The 25,581-nt window shown below is 42.8% G+C and overlaps 1 protein-coding gene across 1 annotated transcript; it reads left to right on the top strand.

Moving 5' to 3' along the window:
* Nucleotides 1-285: 285 nt before the first annotated feature.
* On the top strand, nt 286-25,168 carry CLPTM1L (CLPTM1 like). Its single transcript, XM_035125567.2, has 17 exons — nt 286-656; nt 3,573-3,673; nt 5,007-5,196; nt 7,268-7,413; nt 9,076-9,154; nt 10,262-10,379; nt 11,897-11,991; nt 13,018-13,102; nt 13,843-13,946; nt 14,198-14,263; nt 14,913-14,963; nt 16,047-16,129; nt 16,878-16,912; nt 18,697-18,752; nt 18,850-18,894; nt 20,804-20,919; nt 22,373-25,168. The coding sequence occupies exons 1-17, from the start codon at nt 474-476 to the stop codon at nt 22,455-22,457; spliced, it is 1,638 nt and encodes a 545-aa protein (XP_034981458.1). The 5' UTR covers nt 286-473; the 3' UTR covers nt 22,458-25,168.
* Nucleotides 25,169-25,581: the final 413 nt, after the last annotated feature.

The following is a 25,581-nucleotide window of genomic DNA, read 5'->3' as shown; positions in this document are numbered from 1 at the left end:
ACAGACACACAGGTGGAAAGGGAAGAAATAACACCTGGTGCGACCTAATCCTCACCGCCTCCCCCCCCCCCCCATGGACGAGCATTTAATACTACTTGATGGGTTTTTTTTTAAGGGCCAGCAGCGCCGAGTTCTGCCCCAATATCCCGAGAGCGGAGGGAAAAGGTGCAAAAAGCCCTCCCCGCCGCGCCGGCTTGAGACAGAGACAGGCCACGCCCTCCGAGCTACGGCAGGGGCGGGACTACACTTCCCGGCATGCCGTGGGGCGGAGCGCGACCGGCCTCCCGCTGCTGAGGGAAGAGGGAGAGAGAGCTCCGAGCCTGAGGCAGAAAGTGGGCCGGGGGTCGGATCCTGCCGCTTACCAGGGCGGCCGCGTTGCTCCCGGTGCTCGGCGCCTGCCTTAGGGGGCCTCCGCGTGTGGTCCGGGCGGTCGATGCCGGCGGCGGCGGCCTCCGCGGCGCTTCTCGGGGGCGATGCTGCCGAGGCGCAGCTCGCTGACGGGGCTGGCGGTGGGGCTGTTCGCCGTCTACGTGGCGCACACCTGCTGGGTGATGTACGGCATCGTCCACACCCGGCCCTGCCTCGCCGCCGCCCGGGGCAACGACGCCAACGACGGCTGCATAAGGCCTTACCTGGCGCGGAGGCCCAAACTGCAGGTGAGGCGCGGAGGGGGAGGGGATAGGGAAGGGGGAGTGGGGCAATGAATGGGCGGAGGGAGGAGGAAGGGGGCAATCAGTGGGCGGGGGAGAGGGGCAATCAATGGGTGGATGGGGGAGTCCGATTGTTCTTTTATTTACTTGAGTAAATTAAATGCCGTTGTATGACGGAAATATGTCACCGCGTTTTTGCAACCATGTGGGGTGGGGTAAGTAAAATCCGGAGGAGTGGGAGAGAAGCATAAAAACTCCTCAAGTTCTCCCCTTTCTCCTTCCCATCTCCTTTCCGAGGCAAATCAATTTGGGGGTGTCGGTTGGTTCAAATAAATCCTAGATTTGAAGGGACCCGGGGGATCATCTATCCCACCCCCCACCCCCCGCAATGCAGGAATAGGCCGGAAGGGGGGAAGAACCTATGACCTTGGTCATGTTTTCAACGCCAACGGAGCTACCCAAGTGGCCTCGTTGGTTGGTTTTGAGTGTTTATGTATCATAGAAATATCTCTATCAGCAGTCTCTCTCTCTCTCTGTGTGTGTGTGTATAAAAACCTTTTAAGAGGCAAGTTCATATCCTCCTCCCCGTCCAGCCTACTCGGTGCCAAGGTGAGGAGGGACACGTCACCTAAAAGGCATAGACAGCTGTGTGTGAGCAGTCTTCAGCCTTGCACAATCTGGTTTTTTTCTTCTTTTATTCACAATCCCCCACCCCCGTGTGCCCAACAGTATCTGTACAGTGGCATATTGTATATTTGCACTGCCTCAGCATTCTTCCCTACCCCTTAAGGTATGTTGTAAGCCACTATTGGTGGACAAAGCTCATTGTGCAAAAGTGGTATTTGAGTAAACTCTCAACCAACCAACTAACCAATCAATGCGAAACTTTCAGAGTAAGGGTCTCATTTTAATATAGCCAACCTCTGCTACGGTAAGTTATGAGGAATCCCTTTTTCCTGGGATAGGCCAAGGCCCATCTGGTACAGTATGCTTTGCAAGGATCTTGGAGCAGCAAATGGACAGTGCTAGGTGGTCTGCTGCAAACTGACCTGTGAAGCATGTGCTACATAATCTCTTCAGCCTGCTTTCCTTCTGCCCATCCTTTGTCTGACTTGGACTGTGAACCAGGAAGTGCTGCTGCTAACCCCACTTCATAATTAAAGCCTTGAGCAAATTGCTCTTGCCAGGCATCGTTGCCCTTCTTCAATATGGGGTGACGATGCTGACTATGCAAGATTGCTGAAAAGTGTAGGAATCAGTACCTAGAGATCCTTGATCCAGCCTTATGGCACTACAACTAAGCAGCAGTCCAGTTGGCCCAAGGCCACCCTACTTTTTTCAGTTCTTATTTGGCAAAAGTTGCTGTTGAGCAGAGTTCTAAGGAGTAGCACAGGCAGGGACGTCTTAAGCGCCCCTGGCGCCATGGTGCGACGGATCCCTTTGGCGCCCCCCGCCCCGTTTCCCGGCGTGGTGGCTGGGCGGGCGCCGCGCACAGCACGGCTGCCACAGGCGCTGCTGCGCAGCGGGCGGGCGGGCAGGCACAGCGGGGTTGCCGTGGGCCCAGCTGCGCGGCAGGCCGGCGCCGTGGTGCCCTGCGCCACCCAGCTTGGCTGTAGGGCCGGCCCTGAGCAACTCCCATAATCCCTAGCTAACAGGACCAGTGGTCAGGGATGCTGGGAGTGGTAGTCCCAAAACATCTGGAGGGCTGAGTTTGCCTATGCCTGGATTACCGAGATACATGTGAATAGCTTTAAGTGTTCTGTAAAGTGCTGTAAAAATGCTAAGCTTATGGTTGTTGAAAAATAAAAGTACCCACTCTCAATTACGTTTTTTAAAAAGAGTTATTTCAAATTCCTAGGCAGCATAAGAATGATATGAGGCCTTTACAACCGGGTGCCATGCATTTCCTAGTATTATTATTTGACTTTTCTATCAAAAAGATGGTCTGTGTTTTCTTGTACCATATTAACACCTTTTATTTACAGTGCATTGTAAAGTCAAGTACAGTGTAACTTTGTCCCACTGTAGTGGACTCTAGGGAGGGGGGAGGGAGAGAGAAGGAGCAGCATGACAGGCTGGGTGTTGCATGCTGCTCTCTTTGCCCTGTCAGTTTTATTAGTATATTGTGCTGTCAGGAGCAGAAAGTCTCAAGCAGGAGGATGGAAAGAAACAGATTTGTATATTCTGCACTAGACTGTAGAATTATAGATTTGGAAAGGAGCACCTTGCTCTTTAATCGTCATCACTACCCACTGATGGGTATAAGCAGCTGTACTAGAAAAGGGGGCCAAAACATATGGCAACTCATATAAATAAACTCATAACAGTGTTTACAGAAGCAGGCAACTTCCATCCCTTCACAGCGCTTCATAAACTTGGAGCAGGTGGGGAATCTAATCTCTGTTCAAGATACAGTGATTAGAAGATTCATACCCCACACTTTCAGTCTCAAAAAGAGATGGTCAAGAAGAGTTGCATCAGTTTAATGAAACAAATAACAAGTGAGCAATTAAAGCAATAAAATTATTAAAGTAGACTATGGCGGGGGGGGTAGAAGAGTCATCAACTAAAAATGCATACATGAAACAGCATGCTGGAATAAAAAGGTCTTCATGAACATTGGGGGGGGGGCTGTCATACCTTCCATGGCAAGTGAGTTTCATAGTCTGCATGTGACCACTTCCTTCTATATCCCAGCGAGAACTCTATGATCCAGACACAGACATCCTCGTATGGGAAGGCACCCCTTGCAAGTGGCATCCGCGTTTTAGATGTCACAAAGGCAATGTGGCTTGCAAGCTGAAAACATGCTGGCCTTGAGTTTGGGGGGGGGGGGTTGGCAGCAGATAAAGGGAATAAATGCAGCACCGCACCCAGCATAGCAACATGATGGAAGCATTGACTGTCCCTTTTCTCTTTCAGCTAAGCGTTTACACGACCACACGATCAAACATAGGCACTGAAAATAATATTGATCTGGTTTTGAATGTGGATAACTTTGACGTTGAGTCCAAATTTGAAAGGTATTAATGGATTTGTATAGTTTTCTTTTAAGATGCATGTATTTAGCGTAAGAGTTAAGCATGTGCTGTAATATTTATCATTGAAATGACTGTCTTCGAAGTGTTTGAACTGTGGCTGGATCAGGGGTTCCCAACTTGTGGCTGGTGGACCACCTGTGATGTGCGATTGAGGTTGTCTGTGGCATGACTGTAAAAATAGATTCATACAGCATATGCACAGTGCATTACAATTGCTACAAGAGGCAGAGAAATTCTCAAGGACTCTGCCAAAATTCTCAGTAGATTGGAGGGAAATGTTTGGGAACCACTGGGGTAGATCTTGCCTCGCATTTTTCATGATTTTTTTCCCCAAGTCATAGTTTTATTTCACTCCCTTGGTTTAAATCATGTGTATTCTGCCTTTTACTGATTATTTCAAAGTAGCTTACAATTGTATGCCTTGCGCCCATTTTTAGCATGCTAATTGAAAAGAAGGATGTGAGTCTAATTTTCATTAAGGGGATTTAGCTCCAGATAAGTGTGCTTAGATTGAAGTTCTAAGCCCATCTATTTTGATTTTCTGGTCAGGATTTGTTCATGGTGTGGGTGTAAGTATTCAGAAGCCTTTAGTAACAAAACTCATCATAAGTGGTTGCCCCTTCCCTTCATTTCCTTGAGTGTGTGATGTGTGCAGAAAACTTGAGGAAGGAAGGTCCTTTGTAGAAGATTCAGGTAATTCACCTCCTGCAAAATCTCAGTGGAAAGGAAAAACAATCCTTGCTTTGCTCAATGGAAAATTGGAAGGGGGAAGTAAGAAGTAGTTTCTCTCTTATAAGTTGAGTTTCTGCCTTGCTGCTGCCTCCAACCAAACTCGGCAAAAGTGGGAGGAAACCACTTTTACTTTCTCCCCTTCCGCTACAAACTTCCATGGGAAAACGTAGCTTTTTTAGGAGAAAGTGCTGTGACTGCTCCCTTCAAAAACACAACATAGAGGTGAGCTTCCTCATCACTGTTCCTACATACAGACAGAAGAGGTGGTTTCTGTCCCATGATTGGGTTATGGTTGGTGTGCATCAAATGTGGCGGTTAAAATTCCTGGAGATCTGAAATGCTTCATTAGAACAAAATCAAAGAATGTAGAATCAGTCAGACTCCAAACAGAAATATGAATCTGTTACTTCTAAAAGACATTTAAAAGTTAATCTAAAAATTCTAAATTTATCAGAATATCTCACTTCAAGTGTCTAAAACGCTGTTAGTCCTGGTTGAGGCAGAACTGCTAACGATCGCATCTCATGGCGAAGAAAAAGCATAAACGTTATTTGTATAATTAATGTATTTATTTCATTTTCAGAACAGTTAACGTTTCAGTACCAAAGAAAACACGAAATAATGGGACATTATATGCCTACATATTTCTCCATCATGCTGGAATTCTGCCTTGGCATGATGGCAAGCAGGTGCATATAGTAAGCCCTCTGACTACTTATATGGTCCCTAAACCAGAAGAAATTAATCTTCTTACAGGAGAATCTATCACACAGGTGAGAGGCTTTCTTTCTTTTTTTATTGGGAGATTTCTGACATTTTGCAGTACTTCCACTGAATAATTCACCAAGTAAAAATAGTGCACATGAAAACTTTGCTAAACTAAGCACGTTCGGAATTATTTTCTACCTGCAAGTGGGCGTGCTTAGATAATGCACATGCTCAATTCATTTCTCTGAAAGCAGAGCTGTGGCAGTTACTGGCCATAGTAGGAAACCTTTGCCCTTCAGTAGAATTTGGAGGTGAGTTTAAGTGTACATGATGCGCATTTTATGTAAATAACTGCCAAATGAGCCAGAATGTTTGGCTACCTAGGCTCACACATAAAGAGCAAGAGTAAACCACAGAGCCTAGGGCTTGCCGATCAGAAAGTCGGTGGTTCAAATCCCCGCGACGGGGTGAGCTCCCATTGCTCGGTCCCTGCTCCTGCCAACCTAGCAGTTCAAAAGCACATCAAAGTGCAAGCAGATAAATAGGTACCACTCCAGTGGGAAGGTAAACGGTATTTCCATGCGCTGCTCTGGTTCACCAGAAGCGGCTTAGACATGCTGGCCACATGATGCGGAAGCTGTACGCCAGCTCCCTTGGCCAGTAAAGCGAGATGAGCGCCGCAACCCCAGGGTCGGTCCCTTTACCTTTATAGTCGTAGCTATTTTCCATGGGTGAAGCCTATCTGTTTGGAAGCTGCTATGATGGCCCGTCAACCCCAGTGGAGCCCCCTGATAACTCTTTGGGTTGCTCTTTCAGAGTGTGATGAGAGTGAGGACACTCACTCTGGGCAATGGTTTGTGGATGGACTTGCTCCTAGGTGAAATATTGGTGCAACCGGGGAGGGTGATGTGAGTTAATCTGACTTCTGAATAAGAGGTGGACTGTTTGGATGCTGAGTCTGTAGTTCATCCTGTGTGATTGGTGGGTATTTGGTGGTTTTGCTATTTGCTATTCTATATATTTATAGATTAGATTTACATTTCTGAGCCACCATTTTGAACTCAGTGCCTGCTTGCAGAGCGATTAGATCCCTAGTTACTCTGCTCACTATTTTTGAAGCTATTGTTGTCATTATTATTATTATTATTTATCAAATTGTTATACTGCCCTTCATCCAAAGATCATAGGGTAGTTCACAGTATAAAAATTCAAAATTAGAACACATAATACATGATAAAATAAAAACAAACCAATAGCTCCCCTCCCACAAACACATTTAAAAGGCCATAGAATCTGTCATTTATTCTACTCATATATTGATCCAGAGTAGAATTCCAATGTACAGTTAGCAGAGTAAAAACTTAAACACATTGCAGGATTCCCCCCCAAAAATAAACCAGAGGCAATTGTATTTCATCCAGCAGAGCTTTACTTCTACTGAAGGCAAATGAGCGTAATGGTCACAAATCCAATACATTCAGGATTGGCACTGTCCATAAGAAATCCAGCAGCAGACTTAGCTTAATTTTACAATAACTTACAATAAGACTAAACCTTAACACTATACAGTATACAGAACACCACACCAGAAGGAAAGAGAGACAGAAAGAGAGTGAGACGCAGGCTCCTTCTGGCATTATTATTATAGTTAGCATGACCTTGACAGAAAGAGAGAACAATCAGTTTAAGCCAGCTGTACTCAGCTTCTCTGAAGGTATAACCCAAACATCATGAACCTTCTGCTTGTTTCTTTCACACAGAGAAGCTTCCAGAACCCTCTTGAATTATTTAGAATAGGAAAGATTTCTACACATCAGATCAGTACTTTCTGCACTAAGAAATGCCAACCAGCAGAATGAACCATGGTTAAAGGAAAACATTTTCACCCGGCACCTAAACTTATGTAATGAAGGCACCAGGAGTGTCTCCCCATCAACCATGAGATTTGTTTGGAGAAAGGAATGGAAGCTTTACTTAACTATTTGGATTAGGTTGTAATGTCTGCTCCATAAAGATGGAAAAGCAGAAGATTAGAGTTTGAAAGCAATCATGACCATACTGTCACCTTTTTTGTAATATTTCTGCCTAAAAGCCTGGATTTCTGAAATAACTTTTGTATCTCTTTTTATTGAGCAGCAAATTGAAGCAGAAAAAAAGCAGAATTATGCTCTAGATGAGCCTGTCTCACACTGGAGGTCCAGGCTGACCTTAAATGTTATGGTAGAAGACTTTGTCTTTGATGGATCCTCTCTCCCTGCTGATGTGCACAGATACATGAAAATGTAAGTATTTTTAAAATTGCTAATCCAAAATTCTACCAAAATATGAATACTTTAATAACATCTACAGGAAATGTTCAAAACTCCCATTGTTCTAGGAACAATTTGCGATAGGGAATTTCATTAGCGTGAGCAGTTTCTGAGCTCTGGGCACGGTACTGTGCCTAAGATTTCAGTTTTAAACTGCAGAATGGAAGGAAAGGAGGACTTTTTTCTGCCTTCTCACTTCCAGCTACTCTGAATACTGGAGAAGAGACCCTCTTAAGAATATTAGGGGGTGGGCAAGGGAAGGACTAGACCATGTGAAAAATGAACATAATATTTTAGCTGCAGTTTATTCATTTTCAGCTTTGTATTCTTGTTATAAAAAAGTGCACCTAGACATTCTGTTGTTGCGCCCATAACCTAAGTTTAAGCTGCCATTTAGCTCCTCGATTTCATATCTTAGTTTCTAACACTGTTTACATCAGGGGTCAGCAAACGTTTTCAGCAGGGGGCCAGTCCACTGTCCGTCAGACCTTGGCAGGGGACGACGACTATTTTTTTTTTGGGGGGGGGATGAACGAATTCCTATGCCCCACAAATAACCCAGAGATGTATTTTAAATAAAAGGACACATTCTACTCATGTAAAAACACGCTGATTCCTGGACTGTCCGCAGACCAGATTTAGAAGGCGATTGGGCCGGATCAGGCCCCCAGGCCTTAGTTTGCTTACCCATGGTTTACATGTTTACTTTCAATATACTCTCTACTGCAGCTATAGTGCCAGTGGCCTCATTTTAAGAGCAGAACTAGCAAATGGCTTAGACTTTGAGCACTGACTTTAATGGGTTGGGGGCTTTTCTAAAGCAAGTCGTGATAAAGTCGTGGCTGTCTGGTGTTTTGGGCTTAGAGCAGAAAGATGTATGTTCACCTCTCCATTCAGCCATGAAGTTTGCTGTGTTCCCTTTGCCATATCACTCCTTTGCTTAAGCCAGGCACCCCCAAACTTCGGCCCTCCAGATGTTTTTGACTACAATTCCCATCATCCCTGACCACTGGTCCTGTTAGCTAGGGATCATGGGAGTTGTAGGCCAAAACATCTGGAGGGCCGCAGTTTGGGGATGCCTGGCTTAGGCTATCTCAAACATTGGGGCTAAAAATGCAGATACTCATTCTTTGCTTTGCTGTCACAAAGTAGATTTTTACAGGCATGTGTTAAAATCAACCCTCGTGTGTCACCCCCAAATAGTTTTGAGTCAGATTCCATTGCCTCAAGATATCACTCATCTTATAACTCCCCCCCCCCCAATGGTTAGCAATCCACTTGATACATCACACTTGGGTCATAAATTGAGGGGTCAGTGACTTTTGTCTAGCTTGGCACTGTTCTGTGTAAGGCTCATTTGAGTAGAGGAGCCACCCAAATTCCACAGACAGTTATCCAGACTAAAAATTGGAATGTTAAATGAACTTGGGTTTCATTTCTCTCTGAGAAAACTTGAACAAGTGAGTGTTTGCTTGGTGTAAAGATTATTCATCTAGGTTTTAGGCAGAAATATTTTAGCTGATACTAGACTATGTTCTTTGTACTTTTAGCTGCATATAGTAATGTATGTTTGTTTGTTTGTTGCATTGAAATATAATTATTTGTATTCATAACAAAATCTGTTTTAAAACTTAGGGTTCAGTTGGGCAAGACTGTGCATTATCTTCCAATATTGTTTATTGATCAGCTGAGCAACAGAGTGAAAGATTTAATGGTGAGCTACAGCATGCCATCTTACATTTTTTATCATTGTTTGTTTCTCTCAATGAACATTTGTTGCTTCTGCTACAGCAGTGTAAGTTGAAAAAAGGGGTGTGCCATGGGGAGTTGGGTGTGGTGGATTGCCGATGTTTCTGTTTTTCTTGATAGGTGTAGGGGTTCGGCGTCAGCGTCGTTTGTGCGGGTTCTCTGTTGTTTGTTCGTGTTTCTTTGTTGGTGAGAGAGATCAGGATTTGTCTTAGAATGTGGTTGTTCATTTGTGGTTGGCTATGATCATCCTTAGTTTCTTGCGTGAGTGGGGAGGGAGGGTGTTTTGATTAGGTTAGCCATATTGATTTGTATGCTGACGGCAAGTTTTTGTCGTTGTCCTGTTGGGCTGTATAAGTTGTTGTGTAAAAATGATGCATGGAAAAAATAATAATGAGACATTGCACTACCTTTGTAACCCAAGAAAATCTTTAATAAAAATAATTATATTTAAAAAGGGGTGTGCCATCCCATTCTAGCTGTGCAGTTCCAACACGTAGCATGGGGACTTCATAGGGCGATACAGAATGTTTTGCTTTTTCCTTCTCTCCTCTTTGCATTGTGCTCTGTACATGTGACCCTTGCACGACTCTGCCGTGCCCTGCTGATTTCTAAGGCATGCAGACTTGTTGCCCTTTGACTCTGAAGTGGGTGGCATATGCACCCTGGGGAAGAGTAGGGTAGCTCCATGTCACTAAGGGAGGAGAGTGCAGGCCTCTTATTCTAGGCAAGGTACTTGCAGTGTGCTTGGTACTTACATCCACCTGGCTCAGGGCTTCCAGGGGAAGAGCATTAAAGGGTTACATCGCACATTATAGAAATCCCATCTGTCTCTGAACCTATTGTTGTATGTGGCATAATCTGGAAGAGTGGAATGTAGAGACCATTGAGTATCATCCTACATCTGTAATGTTATGTTGCTACTGCAGTAATTTTTTTAAAAAAGATGTTGCTTTTTTATTGTAAGTAGCCCACTGTATGATGTTGCCCTTTAGAAGGCGTAATCTTAAACTAGTTTATAGTTTTCGGTGTTCATCTATGATTCTTACTTTATTTGTTTTCAAACTCGATGCAGATTATAAACCGTTCAACAACAGAACTACCCCTTACTGTGTCATATGATAAAATATCCCTGGGGAAACTGAGGTTTTGGATCCACATGCAAGATGCTGTGTATTCCCTGCAGCAGTTCGGTAAGGTTCAGTTTCCACTGGGTTTATGGAGTGGGTTGAATGTTTCTGTAAGAATAGTATTGATAAACACAAATCCTGCTTGCTTTTGATGTGTAATATTTGTATCATTCAAGATCAAAGACACCATTTTGAAGTCTAGAGCAGAGGTGGAGAACTTTTGGACCTACAGGTGTTGATGGGATTTCAGTTCCACTCATCCTTGACTATTGGCCAAAGGCTGGGAGCGCAGCAGCATTTGCAGAGCTGCAGGTTTCCCACCCCTTGGCTAGAAGTATCCAAATTGTCCTGTTCCCCCCCCCTTCTCTTTTGTTCATACATGCACACAGTACTGATGTAGTGGTGAAACTGTTCCTGGTGTGTCCCACTTCAGACTGCATGTGAACAAACAATTCTGAAAGTGGTAGAGATGTTGAGAATAATAGTTGAAGCCTCAGTTTGTTCCCCATATGCTTGTTTCGTTTGTAAAACAATTTTCTTGAGAAGGCATTCAGCCTTGCAACCTCCCCAGGTGTGGCCTAAACTGGCATTGTGTGTGCAATGCATGAATATTGGCAATGTAGTGATTTGGATCTTGTTTTATGTAACCAAGTGTCCACAATGGATGAAGTTCAAAGGCAATATAGTTCTTCAGTGTGAGGTGGATTGGACCCATGTATGTGTGCCTCTGCAGTCAGCTTTTACCACACTATAATTTTGGGCGCTGTGGGTTAAACCACTGAGCCTAGGGCTTGCTGATCAGAAGGTCGGCGGTGCGAATCCCTGTGACGGGGTGAGCTCCCGTTGCTTGGTCCCAGCTCCTGCCAACCTAGCAGTTCGAAAGCACGTCAAAATGCAAGTAGATAAATAGGAACCGCTACAGCGGGAAGGTAAACGGCGTTTCCATGTGCTGCTCTGTTTCGCCAGAAGCAGCTTTCTCATGCTGGCCACATGACCTGGAAGCTATACGCCGGCTCCCTCGGCCAATAATGCGAGATGAGCGCGCAACCCCAGAGTCGGTCACAACTGGACCTAATGGTCAGGGGTCCCTTTACCTTTACCTATAATTTTGGGCAATGTTGAATACATTGTGTAGTGCATTACAGAATATATCGGTAATGCCAATGAAAACCTATGATTTGCTGACGTTTCGCTTTTATAAAGTCTTGTTGATAACCCAAGAATTTGCCTCATACTGAGTCAGGCCATTGGCCCATCCAGCCCAGCATTTTTTACTCCCCAAGATCTCATGCAGAATCCTTTCCCGGTCCTGCTACCTGTACTCTTTCAACTAGAGATTGCCAGAGATTCAACCAGGACCATCTGCACATAAATCATAAGCTGAGTTGTATGTCCTCCATCAATAGACAACACCTGTCTAATTATTCATATATGTTGTACTTCCATTCTATTTGCTCAAGGACGTAAAGGAAGAGAAAGTGTGTGTTTGATCTTCTCAGATTTGAACTATATTTAGAATACTTGGTACTTCTATTTCAGCTTGCTTGTAAGCCCATGTCCTGTCCACTTCATTCTTCTAGGCTTTTCCGAAAAAGATGCTGATGAAGTAAAGGGGATTTTTGTGGACACCAACCTCTATTTTCTTGCTTTGACATTCTTTGTAGCAGCATTCCATGTAAGTGAATTGTGGATATTTAAGTATTGATCGTTGCTGTCTGACAGTGTCTCTAATAATTATGGAATTCCTTTGGCTTACTTCAAGCTCCTCTTTAGAATAGCACTAGTTCTGTTTGAGGTTCTGTTCAAATTAAGACAGGGATAGAGAGATGTTGGGTTGGTGGCTAGAATGTTAGATAGGAGATTGAAATACCCACAGTCACAAATCTCAGCCTCAGGCATAATCTCTCTTCCTACCTAACAGGGTGGTTGTGAAACTAAAACAATGCCCTGAATTTCTTAGAAGGAAGGGAGAATGAAAATGTAGCTAATAATGATTTGACATGTTTCACAAGGCTGCATAAGTTTATTTGTCTTGGCCTCCAAGTCTCTGGAAATTGATTTGGAATACCAGTGTTAATTAAGAGAGACGGTTAGAACCCTGGCTAGAGGGAGAAGCTTGCAAAATTAGCTAGATTGCCTGATTCATCTGTAAATATAATTACAGATTAATAAAAACTAATGCAAATTGACTGCTCATCTTTTTTTCATATTACGGCCTTTTAGCAGCTGATCTACATTGTAGTGTGTGCTGGGGTTTTGTAGCATTAGAACCTCTGACTGATTACTTGAGAGGAGATGGACATGAGGAAGGGTTTTCTATTGGTTTGAGCACTCTTAATTATAAGGTGTTGCCAGTGCTGGGTTCCACAGACCTGAACATTCAGGAACCGAAATGTACGGCAATGGAGCTGTTCGGGAACCGAGATTCCACTCTACCAACTCAGTCTGTTGATCCTCCTAGCAAGTTGCAGGTCCGCTGTATTGTTTCCTGCAATATGGAAGTGGATAGACATTGCCAGGCAGAAGCTGAAAACAGAGGCGGGCTCACATGGTCGTCTAGAGAAGGGATGAGGAACTTATGGCCCTCAAAACATTGTGGCCTAGTAGTTGTAGTGCCTACAAGACTTTACCAACTGTAGAAGCGTAATTGTGCTGCTCTCTTTTGGTCGGTTCTGATCTAATGGCATTTTGGTATTTGCAGCTTCTCTTTGATTTCCTTGCGTTCAAAAATGACATCAGCTTCTGGAAGAAGAAAAAGAGCATGATTGGCATGTCTACAAAAGCAGGTATGGAATGTATGAGTTTTCTGCGCCATCTTTTCATGGTTACCGAATACGAAGGTGGAGCAAATGCGGCGTCCCAGCAAGGACTACCCATACTGATGTGGCCAGACCCTTTTACATTTATCCCACTTGTCTCTCAGTGTTGAAACAAGTGCCAAGTGGCTAAAGCAAGGGTGCTATCATTTTAATCGCTGCAGAGTTCCCTCGATATAGCATCCCTCCAGAGTGCTAGCACATGGGGGGGGGGTTATAATGGGTTCTGTTGCTCTTTTCAGCACTGATAAAAAGGGGGGGATTTAAGGGCCCGTCTGGCCCAGTTTAGGCAGCTCTGTTGATTTAGGTTTTTTTTCTTTGGCTCTAAGCACTAAAAGGTGTACCAGTTGGCTATAAACATGTCTGTTTAATCTGTCTTCAGTGTCTCTAATGTTGTGCGCTCTCAGGGAGATTGAAATGGCAGTTCCCATGCTGTTGTTCTTCCTGTGCCACTCCTGAATTTGCCACCTGTTCTGCTGCTGCCCACTCTGCTTGGCAAGGTGCCTCTGGACAGAGCCATTTGGGAGTAGCCACTGATGATACTTTGCCTAAGGCTCTGTAGACCTGGAGCCAGTTATATGTAGGAATGCAACTATTAAAACAGATGAATGCCACTTTTCAGTAAAGTTGGGTGTAGGGTTCTCTGAACTCGAGAAATGCATTATTTTAAAACTCGCACAAGTGTCCTCATGTGAATTTCTTCCATGCAGTGCTTTGGCGATGCTTCAGTACCGTGATAATATTTCTTTTCCTATTGGATGAACAAACAAGCTTGTTGGTGCTGATTCCAGCCGGTATCGGGGCAGTGATTGAGGTGAGTTGCCACACATGTTTCATATGAGCCCAGGCAGCCATATCCTCAAAGTAGCTTTATGTGGATTTAAACCGATTTCATCCAGTATATTTCAGTAGGTCAAAACCAGCTTCATTCAAAATGAATTTGGCATTTTAACCACTTTGTAGCCCATTGACTCATTTCTGACAACGGCTGTTAACAGCGTGAAAACTGAAATCAGTTAATAAAACAATACATGAATATATTAAGGTAATGTTTTTACCTTCCAGCTTTGGAAAGTGAAGAAGGCATTGAAAATGACAATTGAATGGAATGGTCTGGTGCCAGCAGTGAAGGTAAATTACTTTTTAACTGTTTATATAGAAATCGTCTTGCTCCATTCGAAATGTTTTTTTCTTCCAGAGTCACACTGATAATAGCATACTATGCCACTAAGGCCCAAACAATGTATAATGTAAAGGATCTAGGATTAGGTCTCCTGGCACTTTTATTTTTTCTTGATGCCTGCAATGGAGAATTCCAGATTGGGTCAGAGCAGCAGCATTTCTCCTGACTTCACCCCCACTCCCATTTTTCTGCTCTGAATTCCAGCCCTCAAAGCTTCTGCTTGCCCACAGCATGAGATTCCTTAACCTGTTTCTGCTACTTGGGGTTATTGCTTTGAATTAGCAATGGTGTCTGTTAACATAACTGGAGGACAGGATATTTTCACTTTGCCTCTGCAGCTCCCCATTCCACCTTCTACACTGTTCTGGAGGATCACCCAGTCCTCCAGAACAGATTTTGGGAGGTTGTGGGGCACTGAATGGCAGCCTTGGATTTCATCCCTAAATCTTTTCCATCTGTTCTAGGTAAAGTGTGTAAAGTGGTTTGTGCATTTCTTTCTCCATTACATTTTTAAAATTGGCCCTTCTTAGCAAAGTGATCTGATCAAAACAGGGCATATGGTCATCCTGATTGCTTCTGTTCCTATATTTTATACAGTTTGGTGCATTTACTGAGTCTGAGAAGAAAACTGAGGAGTATGATACCCAGGTAAGAGAAATCTGCAACATAGCATTTAGTTTAATATCCAGAGGGGTAGCCTTGCTCTTGCGGCAAAAAGCAGTTAATATTTTTTATGGCATATATTTTCATGGGCTCAAGGCCACTTTCTCAGATGCATGATGTAGTAGATCATAACTGAATAGAAAATATTTGTTGTGGAATTTCTTAGTAAGGAAAGGAACTGATACAGAGCCTCGGCCAGGCGCTGTATAAAAATGAAGGCAACAGGTCAAAGGGTGGGCAGGAATGAGAACTAGTGTTGTCAAACGAATGGCATTGTGCTCCAGATTTTGAACTTCCTAGTGGTTTAATACATGCTGTTGAATTGAATGGTCAATAAGGAATCGCATATGGATTGATCTTTTTGCAAATATAGTTTGAAGCTGCAGTGTGGGTGTTCGTAGAAAGTCTATGCTACATTAGTGGGAAACTGGTTTTGAGTTTTAGAAATGACATTCTGCCTCCTGGTCCATTTTCATGTGTGTGTCACAAAATTCTATCATGTACTGAGGGCAGAGGCAAGAGTTGGAATGGCTCATGGACATTTCATCTGTTGAAGACTCTGCCCTTTCCCAGTATCGACTTCTAAGTATTAACTTCCAATGTAATGAAAGCCAGTCTGGTTTAGTGCTTAAGAAGGAGGAGGAGGAGGAGTTTGGATTTGATATCCGGCTTTATCACTACCCGAAGGAGTCTCAAAGCGGCTAACATTCTCCTTTCCCTTCCTCTCCCACAACCAACACTCTGTGAGGTGAGTGGGGCTGAGAGACTTCAGAGAAGTGTGACTAGCCCAAGGAGGAGCGGAGACGTGAACCGGGTTCCCTAGATTATTAGTCTCCCGCTCTTAACCACTACACCACACTGGCTGGTGGTTTGGAACCACAGAACCCTATGTCCAATCCTGGGTAACCTTGGGTCAGCCACCATCTCTCAGCCTAACCTGTATGATACAGTCGTGAAGATAAAAGTGAGGAAATCCATTTATGCCAGCTGGAGCTCAATGGACAAACGGTAGGGCAAACGGTAGTAATATAGGAGTAAAGTTTACCAAAAAAATGTTTTCTTTTTCAGGCTATGAAATACTTATCATATTTACTGTACCCATTGTGCATTGGAGGTGCAATTTATTCATTGCTTAATATCAAATACAAAAGGTAAGGTGCTGTGAATTATTTCAGAAACCTGAAATTACTGCTTAAAATGTCTATTGCATAGCCTTGAGCCAATGACTTGTAATACTGCAAAGTCAAAGAAGGCAAATGATTTGGAAATGTTATCCTGGTGGCTGAATGTCTGCCTTGTTTTATGAGTTCTCTTTAGTTAATGTAGCAAAGAATATATGCTTGACCAGTTTGAGATGACAAGTTCCTCGTGGTACTATAGTGCTCCGGTTCAGAGCTTGCATCAAAATAATGGTTTGGCCATTAGGAATGTGCTACAAAACCACTTCACAAAGTGTAGCTTCTGATTATGACTTGAAGGCAAGCAGTAGTTGGTGGAGAGCTGCGGTCGCATATGTAAAATAAGCATGAGATGCGAGTTCCATGTACACCTGTTATTTCTTACGTTAAGGAGTCGTTCTCAAACTTGGGTCCCCAGCTGCTGTTGGATTACAACTCCCATCATCCCTAGTTAGCTCATCATCAGGGATGATGGAAGTTGTAGTCCAACAACAGCGGGGGACCTAAGTTTGAGAAACAGTGTGTTAAAGCATGGAGGAAACAGAAGGGTGGGGGAAGAGGGGTTGTATTGTGCTGGTGTGTGTTTTGTTTTGTTTTTGGAAGGAAGGAAGGAAGGAAGGAAGGAAGGAAGGAAGGAAGGAAGGAAGGAAGGAAATAAAACAGCAAATAATGTTATTTTTATTAATTTAATGCAAATATTCTTTTTATTGCCCCCTTATAGCTGGTATTCATGGTTAATTAACAGCTTTGTCAATGGTAAGTATGGATTTGTTTTATGCGTTTTGTTGAAGTCTAGTTCTCCAAAAAAGAGTGAAGTTAATCTCAAAAGCAGTTCTTTAAAATGGTAGTATTTCTGGAAACGTTATAATCGCCTGTGGTGAAACTCGCTGGGCTGGGTAGAAATCACAGAACTGAATGCTTTCTCAACTTAAAAGAACAAAAGTAGCACCCTCCAAGTAGTAAAGTAGGGTGTCCGGCAGAAGGGTTAACTAGAACCAGAAGCTAGTGCTCTGATTGCATGGTGTTCTTTACATTGGAGAGCGCTCAGATGTGATGGGTTCAGTAGTTCTGAAGTTGTACAATACAGCAAGAGCTGGGGGTCAGCATCATTGAGCAGTGGTTGAGCCCCCAGCTCCCAGAAATATGCCCCATGAAGGCAACTGTTACACATGCAGTACAGTAGATCCAGCTATCCCTGGTTCCCCTAGAACAGAGATGGAGAACTTCTGGCCCTCCTGATGGTGCTGAACTACAATTCCCACACACCTACCCTAAAATCATTTTTATTAAAATGCCTGTGCTGGTGCCTTGAACTACTTGACTTAAACCCCAGTTGGCTATAGAAGCAGGAGTTTATGACGGAAAGAATGTATAACTTTGGGTTTCATACTGTATCTTGCTTTAGGCAGTCCATGCTGTTTCTCCAGTTCATCCTGCAAACGTGTTCAAAGTATCTGGACACGTGACATCAGCTTTCCTTGTGTACCACAAAGGAACGCGTGGGTGGCTTTGCACATTACTCTGTAGCAGCTTGTTATAAATAGAAAAAGAGTGAGCGGATCCAGGGCTAGCAGTGCCTCTTGATTGTAGTTGACACTTGGAGTAGAAAGCAGGAGGACAAAATTTTGGTTGTCTGCTATAAGAATGCATAGCAATTATATAACACCTAAAATCTTCCAAGGCACTGTACAAGATTAAAAAATAATAATACTGTCCCTAATAGATCTTATAGAAAAGTTGGGGGGGGTGATGTGCAAGGAACAGGAAAACTAGCCAATTAAGGTGTTAATTCCTTATTAGGTTACATAAATGATTAACAGCCAGGTGGATTAGCCGCTGTGAGAGACAGTTCTGAGAGAGGTAGAACCAAATGATAGTTAGCTAGTTAAAGGAGTGGACTAGGCTGACTTAACCTCTCCCTTTGCTGTGGCCAAGCGGAATGGCTGCTAATTACAGATAGAGCACTTTTACTTGGGAGCAAGCCTTGCTGCATTCATTGGGACTTATATCCCAATACGCATGCATGCAAAAGCAGCCAAGAGTGTAGCATGTGCTTTGTTTGTATCATCTCAACTACGGTATTTTTTACAATAACGTTGCAATGTAGGCTAGTGTATTGTCCCATTTCAGGGAGTGGTTCCTGATGACATGGCAGCTTTCCTAAGTTTGCCTGGGGTAGATCTGAATAGGAGTTTCCTTCTTTCCATTTCTTAGCTGTCACATTACCCTAAGTTGATTTCAAGCGTAGAAATGGACAAGTACCAGAAGTCTTGCTTTTATTGGGCGGGGGGGTTGGCAGGGTCCTCCTTTAGACAGTGTGAGCTAAACCTCCGTGATCTCTCAAACTGGTTAACTCAGTTTTGTGGTTGACATTTTGAGAAGTTTCTTGAGAATTGCAAAATTATTTAACGTGGGCTTGGAGTTTAATCAATTGTCATTCTATGCTGATAATGTAAATGTGGTAGAAATAAAAGGCTTTAAGGGCATTAAGGCTTTGTTCTTTAATGATTAAACCTAGTTCATGTTTTCTTCCCCAACAGGAGTATATGCTTTTGGATTTCTATTTATGTTGCCACAACTATTTGTAAATTATAAGGTAAATCTGAAGTTTTCAAAGAATATCTTTTTTTTTTTTGGTCCGGCCTCCTTTACTACTGCTAGTATATATGAATGTGTGATTTCATTTCTTCTAGATGAAATCTGTTGCACATCTGCCCTGGAAGGCATTCACATACAAAGTAAGTTAAGTTCATTTGACAGTTCTAAGATTTATAGTTCTGACCCTCAGTTAATATCATTTAGTTGAAAATCGGCAGCAGTTGATGGCCAAACAATATGCATCAACAATTATAATATGTAGCAAAATTCTTAATGTGGTTGAGAGGAATGCTGAGAACACTTCTGTAGTCGAACGTCTTGACTCCCGAACGCCGCAAACCTGGAAGTTCCGGTTTGCAAACGTTCTTTGGAACCTGAATGTCCGACTTGGCTTCCAATTGGCTGCAGGACCATCCTGCAGCTAATAGGAAGCCATGCCTTGGTTTCCGAACGTTTTGGATGTCGAACGGACTTCCAGAATGGATTCTGTTCGACTTCCGAGGTACCACTACGTTATTATTTGTCAGTGGTCCCTTGTGGGGTGTAAGGTGTGGTTGTTAGACTGCATTTAGCTTGATGGGTCACAAGTTAGATAGGCCTGAAGTCTAGATCCTGGTCTGCATACCAAAAAAAAAAGCATTAAAACTGTTCCAGCTGCTACTGAAGGTTATAGTTCTTGTCTCTGTCTAACCCACGGGTGTCAAACACAAGGCCCGGGGGCCAAATCCGGCCTGCCAGACCTCGTCATGTGGCCCGCCGAGCGCCCCAGCCAGCGGGACCCAGCAGTGGGACCTTGCTGCTGAAGCGCCGCGCCAACAAAGCGCTGACAAACAGCTGGGGCCGGGGAAATGCTTTTTGCCCCTGGGTCCCTTCGCGCTCTTTTCTGGCGCTGAATCAAGGCGGCGACCCCCCCCTTCCCTTTCTTTCTTCCTCTCTCTCGTTCTTATTCTTTCTTTCCCTCTCCTTCCTTCCTTCTTTATCTCTGTCTTCTCTCCCTCTTTTTCTTTCCTTCTTTATTCCTTCTTTCCTACTCTTCTTTCTCTCACCTCTTTCCTTCCTCTCTCCCTCCCACTCCCTCTTTTCTTCCTTCCTTCCTTCCTTCCTTCCTTCCTTCCTTCCTTCCTTCCTTCCTCTCCCTCTCCCTCTCCCTCTCCCTCTCCCTCTCCCTCTCCCTCTCCCTCTCCCTCTCCTCAGAAACATAGGATGCTGCTTTATACTTCTGGCCCTTAAACCCTGGAACCAGGAGAGCAGCTCCAGTGAGTCAACCTCAGCCAGTCCCTTTGGTGAAGGGTGGTGGCTCACTGGCAGAACATCTGTCCTGCATGCAGAAGGACCCCAGCATCTCCAGGTACTAGTACCTCTGCAAAGGTCCTGCATGAAACCCTAGCGAGCCTCCACCACCCAGTGCAGTTACCAAAAATCATTTTTCAATAAATTGTACAATAATTGTACATTTGAATATCTACTTGCCATTATTCTGACTATGTTTCTGCTTTCAGAGCTAGTTATTACTTATATTATTACAAAAAACAGTAATAATTGATTGCAGTGACAATAATTTATGATAATAAAGAGTGGACACATAGTCCTACAGATACAACCGGCCCTTTGAGGGTGACCAAACTGCTGATGCGGCCCCCAATGAATTTGAGTTTGACACCCCTGGTCTAACCAGTTTCTCCCCTCAATTTTTGCCTTATTAAGGGCCCTTTTTATTACAGGTTCCCAGTCATAAAAATGTGTAGATTGAGCTCCTGCTTGCCTCTGCAGATGAGTTCAGGACTCTTGACTACCTCCCCACCCACAGCACCAAAAATGCATGCTTGTTTTTAGTTCCTGTGCAGCGAGTTGCTCTTTTAAGGCTTACTGGGAGACTAGATGAGGTGGACTACATCCCCAATTTCTGAGATACCTTTTTAGCTTCAGAAACTCTAAACATTGTATTATAAAGAACGGATGATTTGGTTGAAAACTTGATTTGCTGGGAATAACACTTGATTGATGTTCTGCTACCTACGCTGTGTTCACCTTGTGCATTATTTTCTCCAGGCATTCAACACTTTCATTGATGATATTTTTGCATTTATCATCACAATGCCAACATCTCATCGGCTGGCATGTTTTAGAGATGACGTGGTGTTCCTGGTCTACCTTTACCAAAGATGGTATGGGTTCCTCTTATAACTTGGTGTTTGTTTGTTTCTTAATGTTTTGCCATTCATTCTTTTGTCAAAAAAGGCAGATCTTAGTAGTTCTGTATATCAAGCTGTGTTGAGAAAACTGGCCCTCAAATTCTGGTTAAAAGGGGATCCTTGTTTAATGTTGGTGCTAATTGCAACAGTGAAGAACAGATAAGAGGCTGGGAGGAATTTAGAATCTTGAAGGATATACTCCCCATCTCTTAACTATGTTTACATGTGGTGAAAAGGCTATAGTCATGGGGCTACTTAGGCTCCCTGCTCACCCCAGCCATTAAGTATCAAACCTGCCTCTGTTCACATAATCCTATGATGTATTCTGTTTCTTGGTCACACTACAGCAGAGGTTCCCAAAACTGGTCTGGGACCACTGGTGGTCCTTAGGTTTCATTCAGGTGGTCCATGGCTTCTCTGTGGATTTGTGATTGCGGATGGGAGACTGCACATCCATCCCATGAAATATTCATATGGATTTTAATAGTACAGTGGTGCCTCGCTAGACGAATTTAATTCATTCCATGGGTCTTTTCTTATAACGAAAAATTCGTCTAGCAAATCCCATAGGAATGCATTTGGGAAAGAAATGAATTTTTTTTTGCCCATAGGAACGCATTAATTGAATTTCAATGCATTCCTATGGGAAATCGCGATTCGCTAGACGAATTTTTCATAAAACGAATTCGTCTAGCGAGGCAACCTCCGCTCGAAAAATCCTTTCGTTAAGCGGAAATTTTGTTAAGCAGAGCATTCGTTAAGCGAGGCACCACTGTATTCTAAGGGCTATTTTTATTTGTTACATTGTATTTTATTGTCTCACTGTTTGAATTCTATGGAGCACAAAGAAATGTGATACATAAGAAATAAAGAGAGTAATAAAAGTGCAACTGAGGATCATACAGCCCCTAGCTCCAGCACATTACAATAGCGACAACAGGCAGAGAAATCTTAAAAGTGGTCCCCCACGACTCTCAGTAATTTTCAAGCCATCTGTGGGTTCAAGAGTTTGGGAACCACTGTGTTACCTGTTGCAAACTGGAAACTTTCATTTTTTCGTTTTAGTCTCCCCCAAAATCAATTATGTGCTGTAAAAAAATAAAATAAAATAGAAGGAAATCCCTGTCTGCAAGTGTACAGTCTAATAGAGATGGGCAGAGGAGGGTATGGAAAGCAGGACGAGGGCAAGATCCACTCAGCAATTGGCAACCCATATATAAAAGTAGTATAAGGTTTCCTCAAGTGGCGTTCAATATACGTTGACAGACCTTGTTGCTGAAAATAATAATAACAGCATTATGATGCCATGTGTTCTGGCATTGCAAGCTGACACATGAAGAATTGTACCAGTTAAAGGTGGGGAAAGTATGACCCTGTGGAGACTTTTTCTTAAAGGAAGTATTAACTATTTCTTTTTATCTGCAAGGCTTTATCCTGTGGATAAGAGCAGAGTGAATGAGTATGGAGAATCTTACGAAGAGAAGCCAAAAAGAAAGCCTCACAAAGAATAACTTAGGATAACTCTAGGAGTCTCTTTGGACTGATACTGGCTGCATATGTTGTCTGGCTTTCAAGAAGCGGCAAAGCAAAAGAGTATTCTTCAAAGCTTGTGACAGAACTTCATGGACAATATATCATCTGCATTGCCAAAATATGTTTTGATTGCCTTTGGGTCTATCTTTGCTGTTGGTTTTTTGTGTTCAAGAAGTCTGCCAATATTTCTGCCAGGTTTCACTCAAATGATTAACATTTTGAATTTCTGTGGAAGTTTCTGCATAAATATTTGTGTCTGTCCTGCTTAATGTCTTCGACCCTCCAGTATCCAGCAGTGTGGTTGTATGCATTTAAAGGCCTGTGAGAAATAGAAGTATACTGTGAATAATTACAAAAGGGTAACGAAAGTGGGGAGGAGGCCAGCATGTGACCTTCAAAACGCCCAATAAAATGCGCGATCGGGCCAATCCCTGGACATGATCCAGTCAAATTCAAGACCCTGATTTCGGTGCAAGAGATTTCAGTGCATTTTTATCTCACGCGTTGAAATCATGTGGACTTTAAAAAAAAGTTTGCTTGACTGGATTGCACTCCTTGTTTTGTATCGCTTTCTTCACCATGAACATCTCATCTTTTAGATTAAGATGACAGCTATGCTTCTCACAGTGGAACACGTTATCATAGCAGAATTGGGCATTGTTGCTGAAATATTGTCAATATACAAAGGCATGCACTTTAACATGTATGTACCAAACAGTTCTAAGCCAGCACGACACAGAAAGCTTGTAACTTTTTAAAATGTGTTTTTTAAAACAACAAAGGCTTATTGGCATAAGTCCAACTGAGCACATGCAACAAATAGTATTCAGTTGTTTTGGGGTTTTTTGTACAGTGGGCAAAATGTGGGCAGTTAGGATTTCTTCATTCCTTCCAAACTGGATCTTTGTTCCTAGAGTGAGAGCCATTATGTTGTAGTCAAAAACCTCTTTTTAAAAAGCAAAAAGCAAAATGTAAATACATACTTGCATGACACACTATTGTGCCAATTATATTTCGGCAGAGAAACTAGGCCTTTTTCTTCTATTTTGACATAGATAGCATAAAGATGGGAAGAAGTTGCTTAAAGCACCTAACAGGAAACTGAGACATGAGAAGTGAAGTGTATAGAGATTCTGTTGCAAATCTGCTGGAAAAGGAAATGAACTTTCCAGTTGCCATTGTTTTGGGGGGAGGTGGTGTTGCAGGGTTTTAATCTTTTGCATTTTTTAAAAAAATTGGATGTGTTGATCTAATCAAATAGTGTCACTAATTCGCTTTATTTTGAGCATGTTCAAAATGCAAGTGAAGTTGCCTTATAAAGGATCTTCACTTGTATCACAGCATGACATTTCGTAGAGCTACAATCCCACCTGTCATTTTTTAGCTTTAATCTCCATTGAATTCCACGGAACTTGACTCTAGGATTTTTATTGTTATTTTTATTGAGACTTTTTATTGAGACGCTGTGTGCACGTTGGCCTATTCCCCCCACCCCATCCAATGGATTGGCACATAGGGCCTGCTCCTTGCTCTGCATGCTTAAGCCCATTGACTTGAATGAGACTTGAGTATGGTTAATGGTGACCTTCATTACTAAGAGGTATTGCATTCAATATTGTTGAATATGCATGTTCCCCACTCCAGCATCCAAAGATCCACTGGTACTTTATTCTCTCAGACGACATTGGATTGCTTAGTTTTGGGTGTCAGGATACTTTTCTGATAACATCCAAGAACTTTAAAAATCTGTTTTGGTTCCTCAGGACTCTTTCCCCCTCTGCTCTATTTTTAACTGGGAGGTGGGGATGTTGGCAGTCAATTAGTTCTCTGTCCTATTTTTTCATTGGAGGCATTCTCTCCCATTGAAATGAATGGGCCTTAAAAGAGGTGGACTATAGTTGGATGGTGCCCTTTTGTCTTCAGCTTTCAATTTATCTGGATGCTGAAAGTTTCTGAAGTCGTTTCCAAAACCTGAAGTTCTGCATTTGTCTTTCAACATTCCTTCCTTACTTGCTGTGGTTTCTCTGGCAAGTAGTAATATTTTGAAGTGCTAACAAGTGCCTTTGTAATCTCTTTTTTTAAAAAAAAAAACACACACACTTGTTTTTCAGAATTACGGTAAACTTAATAAAATTGTTGTACTGCTATGTTGAATGTAAACTTAAAATATGGGCACAAAGCAGTCAGAGTTCATTCCCATGGATTTTGCTGGGAAAGGTTTAAACACTTACTTAAAAATCACAGGCCCCAAGACTACTTAATGGGAGAAGTAGACTATAAATCTAAATTTCCAATAAATTCAAACTGGTAGAAGCTTCTTATTGTTTTCAAATTATAAAGAATAACCTCTTGGCAGAAATATTAATAGCGTGTTTGTACTTCTGGTTGGTGTCTAAAAGTACAGATTATCAGTGATTAGCTGAATAATTTTCAGTGCAAACATTGTTTGGTCTAAATGAAGATGTTTTATTTTTTAACTTGAATGAGGAGTGTATTTGGGAACATCAAAGTGTCCTGTCAATTCAGAGAGACCTGGTTAGCCTCCCATCCAGTCAATGATATTTGTTTCCTTCATTCCATGTAAATAAATGTTTATGGGTATGCTTTTGTTGTCTCTACTTGATATTCTAATTACGTTGTTGAAGAGTACTCATCACATTCTTCTTCATTAAAAAATGCTTATCAATAATTACTTGTGAACAATCCCTCTTCCCAGGGAAACTTGGGGAATTGTAGTTCTGTGAGAGAAATAGAGGTTTGCTAACAACTCTTGGCACCCTTAACAAACTATGAAGTTCCCAGCATTCTTTGTGGGGAGGGGGAGCCATGACTGTTTAAACTGGTATAATAGTGCTTCAGGGATGACAGAGGACGAGATGGTTGGACAGTGTTCTCGAAGCTACCAACATGAGTCTGACCAAACTGCGGGAGGCAGTGGAAGACAGGAGTGCCTGGTGTGCTTTGGTCCATGGGGTTACAAAGAGTCGGACACGACTAAACAACAACAATAGTGCTTCAGATGTATCATATGGAAGTTGCCTTAGGCAAGTTGCTATTCCTCCACCGCCCCACCTACAATCAAGATTTTTTTAAAGAATAACG

Source organism: Zootoca vivipara, chromosome 8 (assembly GCF_963506605.1).
Source record: "Zootoca vivipara chromosome 8, rZooViv1.1, whole genome shotgun sequence".
Taxonomy (NCBI): Eukaryota; Metazoa; Chordata; class Lepidosauria; order Squamata; family Lacertidae; genus Zootoca; species Zootoca vivipara.
Note: the sequence above shows the minus strand (reverse complement) of the source record. Positions and strands in the feature narration are given on the sequence as shown.